General features: G+C 34.0%; 2 protein-coding genes across 4 annotated transcripts; both read left to right on the top strand.

Moving 5' to 3' along the window:
- The first annotated feature begins 2,193 nt into the window (after positions 1–2,193).
- LOC110657493 (SNF2 domain-containing protein CLASSY 4) lies at positions 2,194–7,821 on the top strand. Of its 2 annotated transcripts, none has more exons than XM_021814722.2 (4): positions 2,194–2,350; positions 2,478–3,951; positions 4,820–4,978; positions 5,559–7,821. In XM_021814722.2, exons 2-4 carry the CDS (start codon positions 2,503–2,505, stop codon positions 7,503–7,505), a joined length of 3,555 nt encoding a protein of 1,184 aa, XP_021670414.2. In that variant the 5' UTR covers positions 2,194–2,350; positions 2,478–2,502; the 3' UTR covers positions 7,506–7,821. The 2 variants fall into 2 exon arrangements, with proteins under 2 accessions (XP_021670414.2, XP_021670413.2); XM_021814721.2 differs by having other exon boundaries at positions 4,817–4,978.
- Positions 7,822–9,793: 1,972 nt separating this feature from the next.
- Positions 9,794–12,104, top strand: LOC110657494 (60S ribosomal protein L37a). Of its 2 annotated transcripts, XM_021814724.2 has the most exons (5): positions 9,794–9,935; positions 10,815–10,854; positions 11,333–11,421; positions 11,540–11,622; positions 11,800–12,104. In XM_021814724.2, exons 1-5 carry the CDS (start codon positions 9,933–9,935, stop codon positions 11,861–11,863), a joined length of 279 nt encoding a protein of 92 aa, XP_021670416.1. In that variant the 5' UTR covers positions 9,794–9,932; the 3' UTR covers positions 11,864–12,104. The 2 variants fall into 2 exon arrangements, with proteins under 2 accessions (XP_021670416.1, XP_021670415.1); XM_021814723.2 differs by lacking the exon at positions 9,794–9,935 and having other exon boundaries at positions 10,809–10,854.
- Positions 12,105–15,702: the final 3,598 nt, after the last annotated feature.

Genomic DNA, 15,702 nt, shown 5'->3' with positions numbered 1-15,702 from the left:
ACTATTCTCAAACCCATAACCATGGCCAAAATTAAGGCCCAACATGTAAATAAAATAAAATAAAATATTATATTTTTATTCGGGCCAACACAACCCAATAACCATCAAAAAATCAAAACTAGGGAGTTTAGCTTAACCCTGATACCTATAATGTACAAACTATTTAATATCATAAATTTTTCATTAATTAATATAATATATACTTAAACTAATGTCACAGCGAAACTCTAGTTATTAAACATATAAATAAATAAATAAACATAATAAACTATTAACCAATAAGCACAACCTATGGAGGAAAATACAGGTTAGACTTGAAAAAATAAATTTGTTCCTTCTGCAACCTGAAAAAAATAATTGAAAAGGAATAAACGTTCGACTCTAATAGTTTAAATATTGATCATAGATGCAATTTCTATAACTATCTAAAATTAGTGCAATCCTACCATGAAAAACACATCTAACGCATAAAATAAATAATTCATCCAATATTCACATAAGAAGTTAATTTGAATATACTCACACACCCAATGTATCACAATAGTGTGGACCACAAGCACCCCACAAAGCCAACATGCACAACCACAAACAATATACATAAAGCATTTCCACTTATTCTACTCAAAACAATGACACTAACCTCTGGATTAGCTCGCCCCAATTGAAGTATAACTATTATGCCCAAGTGCAACTATTATGTTGATTGCCTTCTCAAATACGCAGCAAATGTCAGGAGTAATAGCAGAGGATTTTGATTGAGTTCTCCTGGGAATCTGGGGCAAAGGTTAGGAAATTTAGGGATTTGGACTTTATTTAGGGATTTAAGGTTTCAGCTTAGTAGAGTCCACTGGTTAGAGAAAATGAAAAGTAACGTAGGTTAATTTTAAGGTTATTTAGCCATCTTAAAATTATTAAGGGCCCAATTGATTTCAAATTTACATGAAAGGCCTAATTGACTATTGCGCTATACATCAAGGGTCTATTTGAGCCTTTAGCCTAAATTAAATGATTATATAAATATGATTTTTTGATATTCTATTTGCAAAAACATGAATTTTTCGACTCTTTAATTATACAAAACAATTAATAAAAATATTATTTTTAATTTTAAAATTTTTACATAAAATAAAATATATTGAAAAATAAAAAATTATTCTCTTTAAATAAATATGTCGTAAAAGCCTCAACCTTAAAATTAAAATAAAAATCTTCCTTTTTTTATATAAAAAAAATCTTTTTCACATGCCAAGTTTTTCTTTTTGAAAATTGAAATATCACCGTGACTTGTGTATTCCTAGTTGCCATTCATTGTTGGATTTAATTACACAATTGCCATCACATTCTCCCAATGTGAATGCAATTGTATATTTCTATACCATAAGCCAAACTATGACTCTTGAAAGCCTAATTTGGGAAATTGGGTCTCCATATTTCCATTAAGATTTGATAGGTCAGAAATTAAAGTAATTATTAATTAGTAATAAATACTCATCAATTAGGTAATAACATCTCAACCATTTATGGCTACCATTTAATATATTCCTTTTTTTTGTCTTAGTTAGAAAAAAAATTAAAATATAAATTTATTTTGCAATTATAACTTTTTATTGCTAAAAATATTTAAAATTCATTAAATTATTTAAAATTTTTTTAAAAATAATTTTAATTATTATTTTTATTTTTTTTATATGTCACTTTTTAAAAATGATTTCATTTAAAATTATTTATCACTTTGAGAAAATAAAGGTTCATTAATAAATTTTTTTAGTTTTATACTTTTTCTCTTTTAATTAGATAAGATAAAAGATAATTTAATTAAATTATATATAATTTTATTATAATTTTAATAATTTAATTAATTTTTTATTTACGATAAAAAAAATTTATTGATATATAAAAATAGACAAAAATAATATATATCACTAAAATACTCTTTAAAAAATGTTTATAATTGTTTTAATTAAGATTTAGACTTGAAATTTCACTAATAATGGTTAGTTGAAACTCATTGTAGTATACCTTAATTCTAAATAAATGACTTAAAAAAAATACAAAAAATTGCACCAAAATAAAATGGTTTGGTAATTTGTCTCAATAAGGAAGGGCAAATTGGGTATAGGAAATATTTTATGATAGGCCCACCAAAATTATACTATTTATAAATACTGAAAAAAGGGACAAAACCTAGTACAGTACTTCTGCAACAGTTTAAAGTAAACAGAAACTCTTAGCAAGTCAAAACACATCAAAGAGACAAATTCTCTTCCCTTTCCCTGTACGCAATTCGCGCCCTTTTGCATTCCTTTCCTCTTAGTGCTCTCTCTGTCTCTGTCTATGCAGCCCTCTAAAGGTATCTTTCTTTCTCTATATGTTCTTTATCAAGGTATCTGATTTCTTTCTATTGTTAGATGTTCCTCTGCATGTGATTTTTTCGTGTGTTGACTCTGTGTTTTCTTTCTTGATTCTTGCTTGGAAAGATTGAGTCTTTCTGTGTTCAATGAAATGGATTATATACCTATAGCTAGAAGGACTCGGAGTAGAGAAGCCCTCATGTATAGGAAATTACATGAAGAGCTGAAGAGAAAGAACCATGACAAGAAACTTAATGCCTCTGAGTCCACGAGTTTTAGTGGGTTCAGTGATGTTAAAGGGGAGAGCTTTAGTGGGTCGTGTCAAAAGGATAATGTGAGTGAAAGTTTGGAGCCTGATGATAATTATGGCGTACTTAAGAGGAAGAAGTCTAGTGGGTTGCGTCATAAGGATAATGGGAGTGAGAATTTAGGGCGTGGCGATTATGGTGTATCGAAGGGGAGGAGCTCCAGTGGGTCATGTCAGAAGGATAATGGGAGTGAAAATTTAGGGCTTGGTGATTATGGTGTAGCTAAGGGGAAGAGTTCTAGTGGGTCATGTCAAAGGGATAATGAAAGTGATAATTTGGGGCATGGCGATGATGTCTTAGAGAAGAGTGATTTGGGTCCATATGATAGTGTAGATAAGTTTGATATGGGCGCATCTAATTATGAAATTTTGGGTTTTGAGTGTGTGGATAATGATGATTCTGAGGAGAGAGATTGGAGGGAAAGTGGGCGAGTGGAGGTGGAAGAAAGTTCTAGTAGGTCCATATCTAATGGTGAGAAGGGTACAGATGTAGTAACCATTTCAGATAGTGATTCAACTTCTTCTAGTGGAGAGAGTGTAGAGGATAGTGATGATGAGGTTGAAATTGAGACTTCTTCAAGTGGAGATGATGATGATTGTGTAGAGGAAACGCCTGATGATTCTTCTGATTTTGAGGTAGTTAGTAGTGAGAGCGAAGAGGAGGACCAAAGTCATCAGGAGGAAGAACACCAGGTTTCAGCAAGAGAAACTGGTAGCAGGGGAAAAGGGGATAAGGTTGAGCTTAGATTGAAAAGGAAGAAGTGGTCTGATAGTAGTAATGGCAAGGATGATGCTGTTGATGGTGGCCAAAAGCGTGATTGTGTTTCAAAACGCATAAGATCACAAAATAATTTAGAATCTAGCAAGAAGAGAATTGGGCTTGGAACCATTAACCATCCTATTTGTCTAGATAAGGGGGATCTTGAAGACTTTGATCATGGTGGTGATTATTGTAATGGTGTTGTTGATGGTGAAACTTTTGAGATTGAGGAAATAGATGATGAGGAGCATGTGCAGGATTTTTGTGGTGGGCAGCCCACTAGAAAAAGAATCCGAGCCTATGAAGATCATGAAGTTGTGAAGATTCTTGCAAATTCCATATTAGACAAGACAGAAATGCCTTGTGAAGAAATTGATGAGCCTGTTATTGAGCCAAGTCTTCCACTGAAATTCACATTTGGAACTGAAGAACAAGTTCTAGTGGAGAAATCAGAAGAGGAGAAAGAATTGGAGAAACTATGGGCTGAAATGAGCCTTGCTCTTTGTGCAGATGATGCTACGGATGATGCAGTGGTACACTTACATTTATTTATTTGTTTGTTTTTAATTTGACCCATTCTAATAGATTTTATGAGTAATTAAATTTCTATTTATAGTAAGCTTGTGGGTAAAGAATAAAGATGGGAATTTTGGGTTTTGTACCTAATTTGGTGTCAATAGCATGTTTAATCTATTTCTGGTATTCTTTTCCATGATTCTTTAAAATTGTTGACCTATTTTGAGTTTCCAAAAGGTTTAAATTTTTCATGCAAAGAAAACCTGTGCTGTTGAGATTTATATTTTGGTCTGTCTTTTAAACTTATCATAATAACATAACTGCTTGACAAATCATATTATGTAAGTTTTCAACCCAACAGTAGATTATAATGGTGGTAGGAGTGCAAGGTCAAATAGTTTATGCCTTTGCCAGTGTTCGCCTATACATGTGATTGTGTAAAGGTATATAATTTTGTTCTGCTCAATTGTCATTTGTTTCTATGATCAGAAATTGAAATGATTTCTGGTTAATAGTATTTCTTAATCATGTTTGGAAAATCTGCTCAAACTTACATCTTGAATAAATTATAGAGGCAATGTCAATGAAAACCAGTTTAATTATTCAAAGTACTATAAAATACCGAAAGCGTCTGTATCTCTGAAAGTAGGCTAAAACTACGATGTTTTGTAATCTTGAATAACCAAAAACCTGTTCTTTCTGGCTTATTAATTCCATCACCTGTTTGAACGCCTATGGTTCTCTCTTTTAGTCATTTGCATGCTCTGTTCATTTTATTTTTTCACAGTTGCTTTCACAGTTTGTGTTGATCAGTCGAAGTAGTCTCACATTAGAGATGTTAGATATTCTTTTCATCTAGTCATGTTGTTTTATGTTGATCAGCAGGCTGAAAATACGGCTGATGTAACTCTTGAGGATGAACTTGATACAGATGCCTTATGCCAACAAGGGAAACATCAATATATTCTTGATGAAGAGATTGGAATCAAATGCAAATTTTGCTCTTTTGTAAATGTGGAGATCAAATATTGTACAGCACCTTTTGTGAGTTTTGTGATTCTCTGCTATTAGGTTGGCTTGTTCAAACTTGTTTGTTTTATTTTCTGATGTACCAAAAAAAACCTTGTTTGTGTAAGTTTTTTCTTTTTTTTCTTCTGCAATCAATTGCTTTAAAAATAATATTTTTGGAGGGTCTAATAGCAATCATATCCCCTAATTTAAAGCAATCTGAACTGCGTAACATGTTGGTTGGTCTGTTACCTAGTAAAAGCATATAAGAAACGTGATTAGAAGTCAGCTAGCAATCTGATGCCATACTTAAAATGCAATCATATTGCATAAGCTAGCCTCATAGTCAAAGTTTAATCATAATTTGAGATTGGAAAGTTTGTGTCATCTTGATATTATAAATTTATCTTTACTTGAAAAGAGAGGACTTTGGATGTTTATTAAATTTGTTTAGTGGGGATTTATATTAATCACAGATTTAGTAACTCAGCCAAAGGTTTATATGGATGCTCTCAATATAAAGTTATGATTAATGTCTGTTTTTTCTTACAGTGTTGGACTGTAACATCAAATAAGCATTAGACATCTGATTTTCAAATGGTTTTATCTGTTACAGGGTAGGCATACTTCAGGATATTCAGAAAGGAGAGACTACTATGCAGTGCACCTTAATGTCTTTGATGAGCTTCATGATCAAGACTGTGGTCGTGACTCACAGCCTGGCTGTGATCCCTTCCCTGCTCATGCACGAGGCACAGTGTGGAACATCATTCCTGGTATTGGAAAGGACCTGCACGAACATCAACGTGAAGGTTTTGAATTTCTGTGGAAAAACATAGCTGGAGGGATTTACCTTGACAAGTTGAAAGAGCCAACCAGTTTTGATAGTGGGAGTGGTGGATGTATCATATCACATGCTCCTGGGACAGGAAAAACTCGCCTGGCAATAGTATTTCTTCAGACACACATGAAATTGTACCCAACATGTAGACCGGTGATTATTGCCCCTTCGAGCATGCTGCTTTCCTGGGAAGCAGAATTCAAGAAATGGAAAGTTGATATTCCTTTTCACAATCTGAACACACCAAAGGTCTCTGGCGAGGAAAATGTGGCTGCTTTGAAGCTATTTAAATACAGACAGCATAGTATAAACTCTGTTCGGATGTTGAAGTTATATTCCTGGAAAAATGATAGGAGTATCCTTGGGATAAGTTATAAACTTTTTGAAGAGCTTGTTGGACAAGACAAGAAGAGGAGCACAATGCAACAGACAAATGTAGATGGCATGGTGCGGAAGATTCTTCTTGAGCTTCCTGGTCTTTTGGTCCTTGATGAAGGACACACACCTCGCAATGACCAGAGTCTTATATGGAAGGCTCTGTCAAAAGTCCGAACAGAAAAGCGCATTATTCTCTCAGGAACCCCTTTTCAGAATAATTTTGATGAGCTTTATAATACACTATGCTTGGCGAGACCTAAATTTGCAGACAGGATGTCAAGCAAATTCAATGTTTTTTTTGAAAGAAAGCATGGTCGCAAGGTAAATGGGGCAAGAAGAAATTGGACTTCTCTCACAAGTCCACTTGGCAGAGTTACCGATGATAGACTGAAAGCTGAAAGATTGGAAGAGGTTAGAGCCATGATAAGGCCTTTTGTGCATGTACACAAGGGTAATATTCTACAACAAAGACTTCCAGGCTTGAGAGATGCTATGATCATTTTGCAGCCACCTTATTTGCAGAAGAGCCTACTTGATAAAATTGAACAAAAAGAGAACCTACGGACTAGTTTCGATTTGGAATATTTGGTGTCTTTGGTTTCTGTGCATCCTTCTCTTTTGCTGAAGCATTCATTCAATTTGGAAGAGTTTGGTGGGCGGGGCATGTTAGAAAAGCTTAGGTTGAATCCAGATGTAGGGGTCAAAACAAAATTTCTTATCGAACTTATTCGGCTTAGTGGAGCCATAAGTGAGAAAGTGTTGGTATTTAGTCAGTATCTTCACCCATTGACATTTATATGCAAGCTTCTTGAATCTCGATTCAACTGGATTGAAGGGAAAGAGATCTTACGCATGACTGGAAAGGTTGATACGGTTCAGCGCCAATCTCTTATTATGGATTTCAACAGCAGAAACAGTCAAGCAAAAGTGATGCTTGCATCAACAAAGGCTTGTTCTGAAGGGATAAATCTTGTTGGTGCTTCGAGAGTTGTGTTGCTTGATGTGGTTTGGAATCCTGCAGTAGAAAGGCAAGCAATAAGCCGTGCATATAGGCTTGGGCAGGAGAAAGTTGTGCACATTTATCGTCTCGTTATTTCAGGAACAATGGAAGAAGAGAAATACTGTCGGCAAGCTGAGAAGGAGCGGTTATCAGAATTGGTGTTTTATTCTTCAGAAAGAGCTCATAATCGAGAGAAAATTTCATACGATGTGTCAGAAGATGCAAAGGATGCAATTTTGGAAGAGATGATTAACAGAAACAAACTCAAAGACATGTTTAAGAGGATAATATACCAACCTAAAGATTCTAATTTGGTTGATTCTTTTGGCTTGGTCAATCTGTAGCAAACATTCTGGTGAAAATTTTGCCACAATATTTTGATCTCTTAGAAGCTGAAACTGTTTTCCTTTCTGGTTAAAAAAAAAAAAATGTATAGTGGCTTCTGAAGTTTTGGCCAATATTCATGTATATGCAGATTAGAAAAGTATGAATATACTGCAACATGGTAAGTTCCCTTATTCTGATTTTAGTGAATTGTTGAGTTCTTGGCCTGGGCAACGGTGAACTTGTCAAATAACTTAAATGTTGATATCTGTTTACTGAATATTGTTGCTTTTGTGCTCTAATGTCTATTTGACTGTGTAAAACATAGTTTAAGCCTTCCCCAGTGTTCATGTATAGTATGATTGTTTAAAGGTATATAATTGTTTTGTTTTGTTTATATCTCATCAATATATATATATATACAAGCTGAAGCGTACAAATAAGCTCACAAATGAATGTCACATGTTTTACTCCCTATTCTAGTTAAGGATTTCAGCATTTTGGTTTTATCTGTTTAGTTCTAAATCAAACTGACTAAATGTTCAGCATACTTGGGAGTTGAATCGGATGCGAAACATGTGTCATACTTATTTCACATGCGATGCTCACTCTTTATGCTCTATATCTAATTTTTTTTTTTTTTCCATCTGTTTTATGTTGAATTTTTGAATGAATTCCTTAATGGGGAAGAATGTGACATCCCAAATATTTGCATCTTCTAATGTATTTTGATGTATTAAAAATTGTAAAAAATTTTTCTGGAATTTAATTTTTGAGTTTTGAATTTCTATTGCACTTTTAATATTTTATTTTAAATTATTTAAAGACCAATTAACATTTTAAAAATTATTTAAAGACCACATAACATTTTAAAAAAATGATTTTGATGCTTTAAATTATTAATTGAGTTAAACTAAGCATTTTTAGACATTAAAGAAGTTAGGCACCTAAGTTGGGATTGTGGAATGGAGAATAATGGGTTAGATTTGACAAGCCTTTGAAGAGCATTGTGAGAAGTGTTGTAGGCCTGAGGCCACTCTCTTTTTTTTTTTTTTTTTTTTTTTTGAAAATGCAGCCTTGCAATAAAAAGCCTATAAAGGGCAAGAGAAACAATACGAGTTAGTATATGGCATAAACCAAGCCTAATAGAACCAACCACAAACCAAACCAACCCAAACCAAGCCCAAAAAATTGACCTAACCCTAATCTAGGAATAGAATACAAAAAGAGTCCTCGTTGAAGAAGCACACCATCGACCATTGCAAGGCTTGACGCCAAGTCGCTGCATAAGGATTAAAGCTAGTACACAACTAGCAACACAAAGGACAGAAATATTGCCTACCCCAAACCACAATCCTCTCAAATCATTGACCTTTGGAAACTCCATTAAGATGCAGTTCATCTCTGCCTTGATAAGAGGATACTGCAATAGAGCTCGTTGGCCCTATAGGCCATAATGACGACCTTCCCAGCCATGGTGTAGAAGCGAATCTCAGAGATGCATATAGCCAATGCAAGAGAAGACTTCAAACAGAAAAAAGTAAACCCTTAGACCTAAGTTGAGCATCAAACAGCTCCCTTCAACCTTCAAGCTACCAACCTAAAGGCAAGCACTCCCAAAGAACCTAAAATCCAAAGCCACAACACAGGATTTCTTAGAAATAAACACTATCCATTTCGACTCACTTGCAAAAACATAAACCAAAACCCATATTCATGCCCCAACCCAGTTAAGGGAAGTCCCCTGCCCCAAAAGTAAAGTAATCCTACGAGATAATTGATATTATAAAATAAGGAATAGACGAATAAGTACATTTGAGGTAGACTCACTAACTCTAGCCCATATATGGTTCCTTCAAGGTAGCCCATATATGGTTTCAACAAGGTAGGTATGAATTGAGATTCTCACTAACTCTCGTGGATTGGTTAAGAGAAATTATATGATTCAGTTGTTAAATTAAAGATTGCACTTTCATATTGTGTATAATATCATGATTGTATATGAGTTTTGAATAATATTTATTAATCTATGTTACTCGTGCATTAATCATCCTAGGATTACATAAATCGTAGGCAGTTATATGTAATTGATATTATAACTATGTTACTTAAACAGTTATTCATATTTAATTTTTTTTAGATGATAAGAAATATTATTTTATTATTTTATAATTTTTGTGGTTAAAATATATTTAGTTTTAAATTATTTTTTAATTTTTTTAATTAACATATTAAAAAAAATTTAACAATAAAAATAATTCAAATGTCAGAGATATTTAAGGATATGACCCATTTGGGTTCGGGACCCGTTTTAATAGCTCGGTCCGTTTTACCATTTCGAGTTTCTATAAAAGCCTAGGTAAGAAACCCTAGGGTTTCTCATTTGCCCTCTATTCGGTTGCCGCGGCTTCCCGGACCATAACAAGAAATCCTTCAAGCTAGCAACCATGGTATTTCTTCTCACTCTCTCACTCTCTCTCTCTCTCTCTCTCTCCTAATTTTTTTGTGATGTTTATGTTTGATCTTGAGCCTTCTATATTTGCGTGCTGGTTGTCTGTTTGTTTCCTTGGAAAATGGTTTTCTTTATGTGTATTCCCGCTGAGAAGTTGTCTTTTTTTTTTTTTCCCCAAAAATGCGATTGTATTTCGAATCATGAATCAACTGGGATAAGTTTTAGCTATGTTGGTGAAGATTGAGTCTTTCATTTGCAGCAATTTATGGTTAGTTAATTGAGGAATAAGCTATGCTTGACTGATGCCGAATATGATATGTTATTTTTTAAGGTGTATTTGCTGGCGGAACCCAGTGGATAATACTTCAAAACGGTAGTTGGGGTTACTCGATGCATGGTGGTTGCATTTTGCAAATGTTATATGTTTAATTTGCTGGTTGTAAAATGAAGTTTTGGTTTTGAAGGTGAATGTGCTGACAGTTGAAAGAATTGCTATCTCTACTAATCCTTCGGTTATCCAGACATATTATTGATTTCAATAGGTCTTGAGAGTTGAGATGAAACTGACTGTAAAGTTATGACTAGAATATACATTGAGCTATAGAAATTCTGCAGTGTGGTTACATGGACTTGATGCTTTTATAGATGCCTAAAAAATATTTTAGCAAGAAGGTCATCATGCGATTGGACATTTGGTGTGATGGAATTGGTGAAGTGTTTTGTCACATAAGTGGGTAGATTATTCCAGGCAATCATTGCCTTGCCCTAACACATCGCCAATTGCTCTAGCAATTATAATAGTTGCATTCTACAATTCGTGCTTTGCTCTTGTAAACTTTTTTAAGTTGATTAACTTTTTTTGTTTGATGTGATGCAGACCAAGCGAACAAAGAAGGCTGGTATTGTTGGGAAGTATGGTAGGTGCAAATTAATTAATGTAGTCTCTTACAATTTTCTCACAATTTATATTGTTGAATTGCTGGATAGTAAAGATATTCTTACATATATAGAATTCTAAATTAGCAACTTTTTCTGTGCACTTTGTAATCTGACATTGTGTACTCTATGGTTAATTAGTTATATTTACCTGATCTAGCAAGAGACATAGTAATCTTAACTTGAGTGCTACTCCAAATCTGTATTACAATTGTGATAGTAATGATACTTTAGCTACATTAGGATTTTAGATCACTTAAGGTCTCTTATGCATCATTGAGGTTATTATTATTTAAGATTGAGTTAATTGAAGCTGTTAATGGGTGAATGTAGCAACATGGAATTTTTTAGAGTGATTCTGGATTTGAAGAATGTGAAGAGTGATGTCTTCTTGTTTACTCTCATTTTCATGGTTCTTGGCATGAAAATTGTCTGATTTTTAATTGGTCTTTGATGCAGGCACCCGTTATGGTGCTAGTCTACGGAAGCAGATTAAGAAGATGGAGGTCAGTCAGCACAGCAAATTTTTCTGCGAATTCTGTGGGAAGGTAAGCTATTGGAATAATACCTTTGGTCATGTATGTTTTATATCTGGCTTTAGTTAGTGTGAATATCATTACTTGCCCTAAATTGTGCTTTTTGTAATAATCTTCTGCACTTCTCCAGTATGCTGTGAAGAGGAAAGCTGTGGGAATTTGGGGCTGCAAGGACTGTGGAAAAGTCAAAGCAGGCGGTGCCTACACTTTGAAGTAAATAACCTTCTCGTTATGCCTATCCCCCACGGCACCCCCCTCCCCCCTTCTTATACTGCCTGGCCCATAATGTTTTTTTGTTTAATTATTTTTATTTTTTATTTTAATCATTTGCTGCTCAAAAGCCTTCCCATCCAAGAGACTTAACTCTTTGGTGCTTTTTTTATGTGACAGCACTGCCAGCGCTGTGACTGTGAGGAGCACAATTAGAAGGCTGAGGGAACAAACCGAGAGCTGAGCTGCTATCACCAAGGCACATTGTCCGTCTTTGGGATACATCCGCACTATTGTTTTAGTGATAGACTACTTGAAAATGTTTTGAAGTTGATCTATATTTTTGATGAGTTGATGTTCATCTATGTAGTGTACCGCATGATTTTGGTCATATTTTGTGGCATTGAAGTCTATTGTGAAGGCTATAACTCTTTATCATTTGCTATTTAATTGTTATGTAATCTCAAAATTTTCTTGCTTGCTTATGGGACGTCAATGTATCTGCTGGAAACTGACATCCGTGTGAAAATTTCACGTGTTCATGCTGGTAGGATTTTTAAAAAGAAGCAACATTTTATTCCATTCCATGGATGAATGGAATTACGGACTTTTTCTGATATATGTGCATCAATGTTTCTGCCCTTTACGCCTTTAGATATTCTTAGGTGTTATCTCCGGTTGCCTAATTTATCATTACTAGTTTTTTGTTCTTAAATGTATATAATTGTGATTTAATATTTTTATATATAATTTTTTATTAAATTTTTATATGTTATAATATTATTATTATAGTTTATTGATTATTATTATTATAATTATTATTATATAATGTTTTTTTATTTTTTATGATAATATTTTATCATTTTTAAATTTAAGTTAATAAAATAAAGTATATTAATAAATTTTTTCTATAAAAAATAAAAAATATGTTAATAAAATAAAAAAAAACGCTAATGTTAGTATTCATAGAAAGATGATTTTTTTTAAAACATTTAATTTGTATTTATGTTCAAAATGTGATTTCTAATTTATTTATTAATTATTTGTGAAATTACAATTAAATTACAATATTAAAAAAATTAAAATATATTATATTTTTCAACATTTTTTAATTTTTTAATAATGTATCATTTTAAAAATAAAAAATAGAATTATAAATTTTAATTATTTATTAATTATATAATTAAACTTAAATTTAATATATTATATTAATTATTAATTTGTAAATAATATATGTTTGTCTATACAAATATTTTATTTTATATATAATTTATTTTATATACTTTATATGTAAATATATATTATTTAAAATTTTTAAATTCATATAATTTTGTTGTATATTACATATTAATTAAATATTAAATGTTTTTAATAAATTAATGAATTTGAATTTTTTACAATACTTTTTGTTGGAGCTTTATATATATATATATATATATATATATATAATAAGAATTTTAGAAATTTATGTGAAATATTTTTTTAAATAACTTATAAGAAAGTAAATTAAAAGAAAATTTAAAAAATTTTAATAAAAGAATTAATATGTTTGTCTCACAAAAATTAATTTCTTTTCTTATTTCTTTTATAAATTCAAATATAATTAGATTAAAATATTTTATATAAATTATAAGATAGGTATAGAAATTTATTAGGATTAATTAAAAAAGTTATTTGTAACACCCCTAATTTTTAAATTTATTATCTTGTGGGTAAATATTAATATTTTATTTTATTTTAATTTTGAAAAATTATTTGAGATTAATTGGGTTCGATTTTTTGAAAATATAAAACTTTTATGATTTTTAAAAATTAATTTAAAGACCACGTGACAAAACTAAAAATATATTTGGATTCTACGAATTTTTCTGAGTTTTTTAGAATTTTTTCGAAATTTTTAGACCTCGTTTTTGGTCTTAAGTCAAAGTAAAAATTCAATTTCAGGTACCCTAAATCGAACCGGCCGAATCGAATCGGACTGGATTGGACCGGTCGAATCGGACCGGCCTCTTTCTTCCTTTTCTTTCTTCCTGCGTGCGCCCCGTCTCTCTTCCTCTCTCTCCTGTTTTCTCTCTCCTCCCTCCTCCCCACGCCGGCCAGCCACCTCCTCAGCCTCTCCAGTGTCACGGGGCCACTTCCTAGCTTGGACAGTAGTCCCGTGCGGCGCCTAGACTTCCACCAAATCTAGGCCAACCTACTCGTATTCAAGGGTCCTTCCCCTTATAGAGGATCTCAAATACTCTTATCGAGGGTCTTTCACATATTTAGCCCAGTAATTGAGCATTGATATTCCTTGTAGCACGATGTCGCCCTTCATCGTGTACATCTACAAGTATCATCCAAAAGCAAGGCAATAAGCAACATCCGACCGTATGGCTGAACCCAAAGCCAATCTATAATGTTTGTTCCCCTGTACCGAGTAGCATCATTGGCCCTTATACCAAGCAGCATCGTCGGCCTTATATGGAAATCTCGGGCCCGGGAGAGACGCGCACTACAAGCCCCTCAGCCTTGTAGTGTCCATGAAGCTCCTTCTTCATGGAGACACCGAGCTCCTATCTCTCAAGAGCACAATGCCCGCCTCCTAGTACAATAAGTACATAGGGAGCTCACTTAGAGTCACGCCCTTGCGCCAGTGATCCCGGGGATGGTGGAGAGTTTGACACAAATTCGGCAACTAGCTGGGCCCGACTGTGCTCACCAGTGGCCAACTAGTCATACCCCCCTAAAGAGCATTAGGAACATAGTGACCTCTGGTAGGAGGAGACATCAGTATGTCTCAGTGGTCACATCCCCCTGCATTTTTCCATATTTATAAAAGTGTCCGCCAAACTTCTCATTCTCATCAATTGTGCTCTTACACCATTTCATAGGCCTACGGCTTGGCTAGGTTTGGCCAATCCTCACGGGGTAATGGGCTGTCCCCCTTACATTCTCCCCCACTTAAACAATCGATGTCCTCATCGATTTGCCCTGAACACCTCCTATTGAATAAAGCTCTCCTGAACATCTTGTGCCTCTCCATGTTAGTCACCATGTTGAACAAAGCTCCCCCCAAACATCTTATGTCTCTTTAAATCTTTCATCATGTCTGGTTCTCACATATTGATATCAGAATTCTCTTATGTATCTTCATAGCTTGTGTATGTCTTCATACCACTTCTTCGTAGCATCCTCATACTAGGATTATGGCATGGTTGCCCCACTCGGTCAATGATGGAATGGCTGCCCCGCTTGATTAATAATGACATTACCATTTTCTTCCTTGTGATATTCTCCCCAACTTAGATACTTGACAACCCTGTCGACTACCGCTGTTGCTGCCGTGGCATTGCATTCCAGCGAGTTCTCACTTTGATGGATCTGTTCAATCATTTGCATACTCCCCCACTTAATTCTTTAAAGCTCATTTTGTGATGGTTCCTCCGGTGCTTCATTTCTCTGTATTGTGATGAACACGCCTCCGCATGAATATCCTCGGCCTTCCCTAAGTTATTCTCGTGGCTCTGCCTTATATTTGCACCATCGTAAGTACCTCGCAAAATAATCACAATACAAAATAGTAGTGTTATACATGAACTCAAGCATAAGGAAGTAATAGTATTCCATTTCGGAGCTATGCTATAGTATAATAGTTGCCAATAATGAACAACATAGTCATCATGTAAATGAATAGAAAAACTTACACATTATCGATTTCATGCATCATTACGTTCCTCTCTGGAACTCGCATTATGCTCGTAGGACTCATTACTCCTGCTAGTCTTGCCCTCATTTCCTACTGCACGCCCATTGTTCGTATACTCATCTCTTGATGCTCCTGCCTATCGATGATAAACAATTCTCGGCTACCAATCGCTTCCGATCACTTCGTTTTCTTCTTGTTTGGTTTTAATTTATCTTGTGCACCACAAAGTGAGTTTTGCATTCAGGTTCTCTTGAGGTCTCCACCTTTTGCTACTTCTCATCTTCCACTTGGAATGTGGTTGACATCTCGACAGGATATCATATGGCTCATGATTGCACTCTCCACCTGCAAAATTTCCACAAGATTGCCTCGAGGGACTTCTCTTATCCCGCATG

This window comes from Hevea brasiliensis, chromosome 15 (assembly GCF_030052815.1).
Source record: "Hevea brasiliensis isolate MT/VB/25A 57/8 chromosome 15, ASM3005281v1, whole genome shotgun sequence".
Classification (NCBI taxonomy): Eukaryota; Viridiplantae; Streptophyta; class Magnoliopsida; order Malpighiales; family Euphorbiaceae; genus Hevea; species Hevea brasiliensis.
Note: the sequence above shows the minus strand (reverse complement) of the source record. Positions and strands in the feature narration are given on the sequence as shown.

Excerpts from the sequence above, each read along its gene's own strand:
- LOC110657493 (XM_021814721.2), top strand. The coding sequence starts at position 2,503 with ATGGATTATATACCTATAGCTAGAAGGACTCGGAGTAGAGAAGCCCTC. Across the intron at positions 3,952-4,816 it reads ATGCTACGGATGATGCAGTG|CAGGCTGAAAATACGGCTGA; the intron begins GTACACTTACAT and ends TATGTTGATCAG. Across the intron at positions 4,979-5,558 it reads AATATTGTACAGCACCTTTT|GGTAGGCATACTTCAGGATA; the intron begins GTGAGTTTTGTG and ends TATCTGTTACAG.
- LOC110657494 (XM_021814723.2), top strand. The coding sequence starts at position 10,809 with ATGCAGACCAAGCGAACAAAGAAGGCTGGTATTGTTGGGAAGTATG. Across the intron at positions 10,855-11,332 it reads TGGTATTGTTGGGAAGTATG|GCACCCGTTATGGTGCTAGT; the intron begins GTAGGTGCAAAT and ends TCTTTGATGCAG. Across the intron at positions 11,422-11,539 it reads TCTGCGAATTCTGTGGGAAG|TATGCTGTGAAGAGGAAAGC; the intron begins GTAAGCTATTGG and ends GCACTTCTCCAG.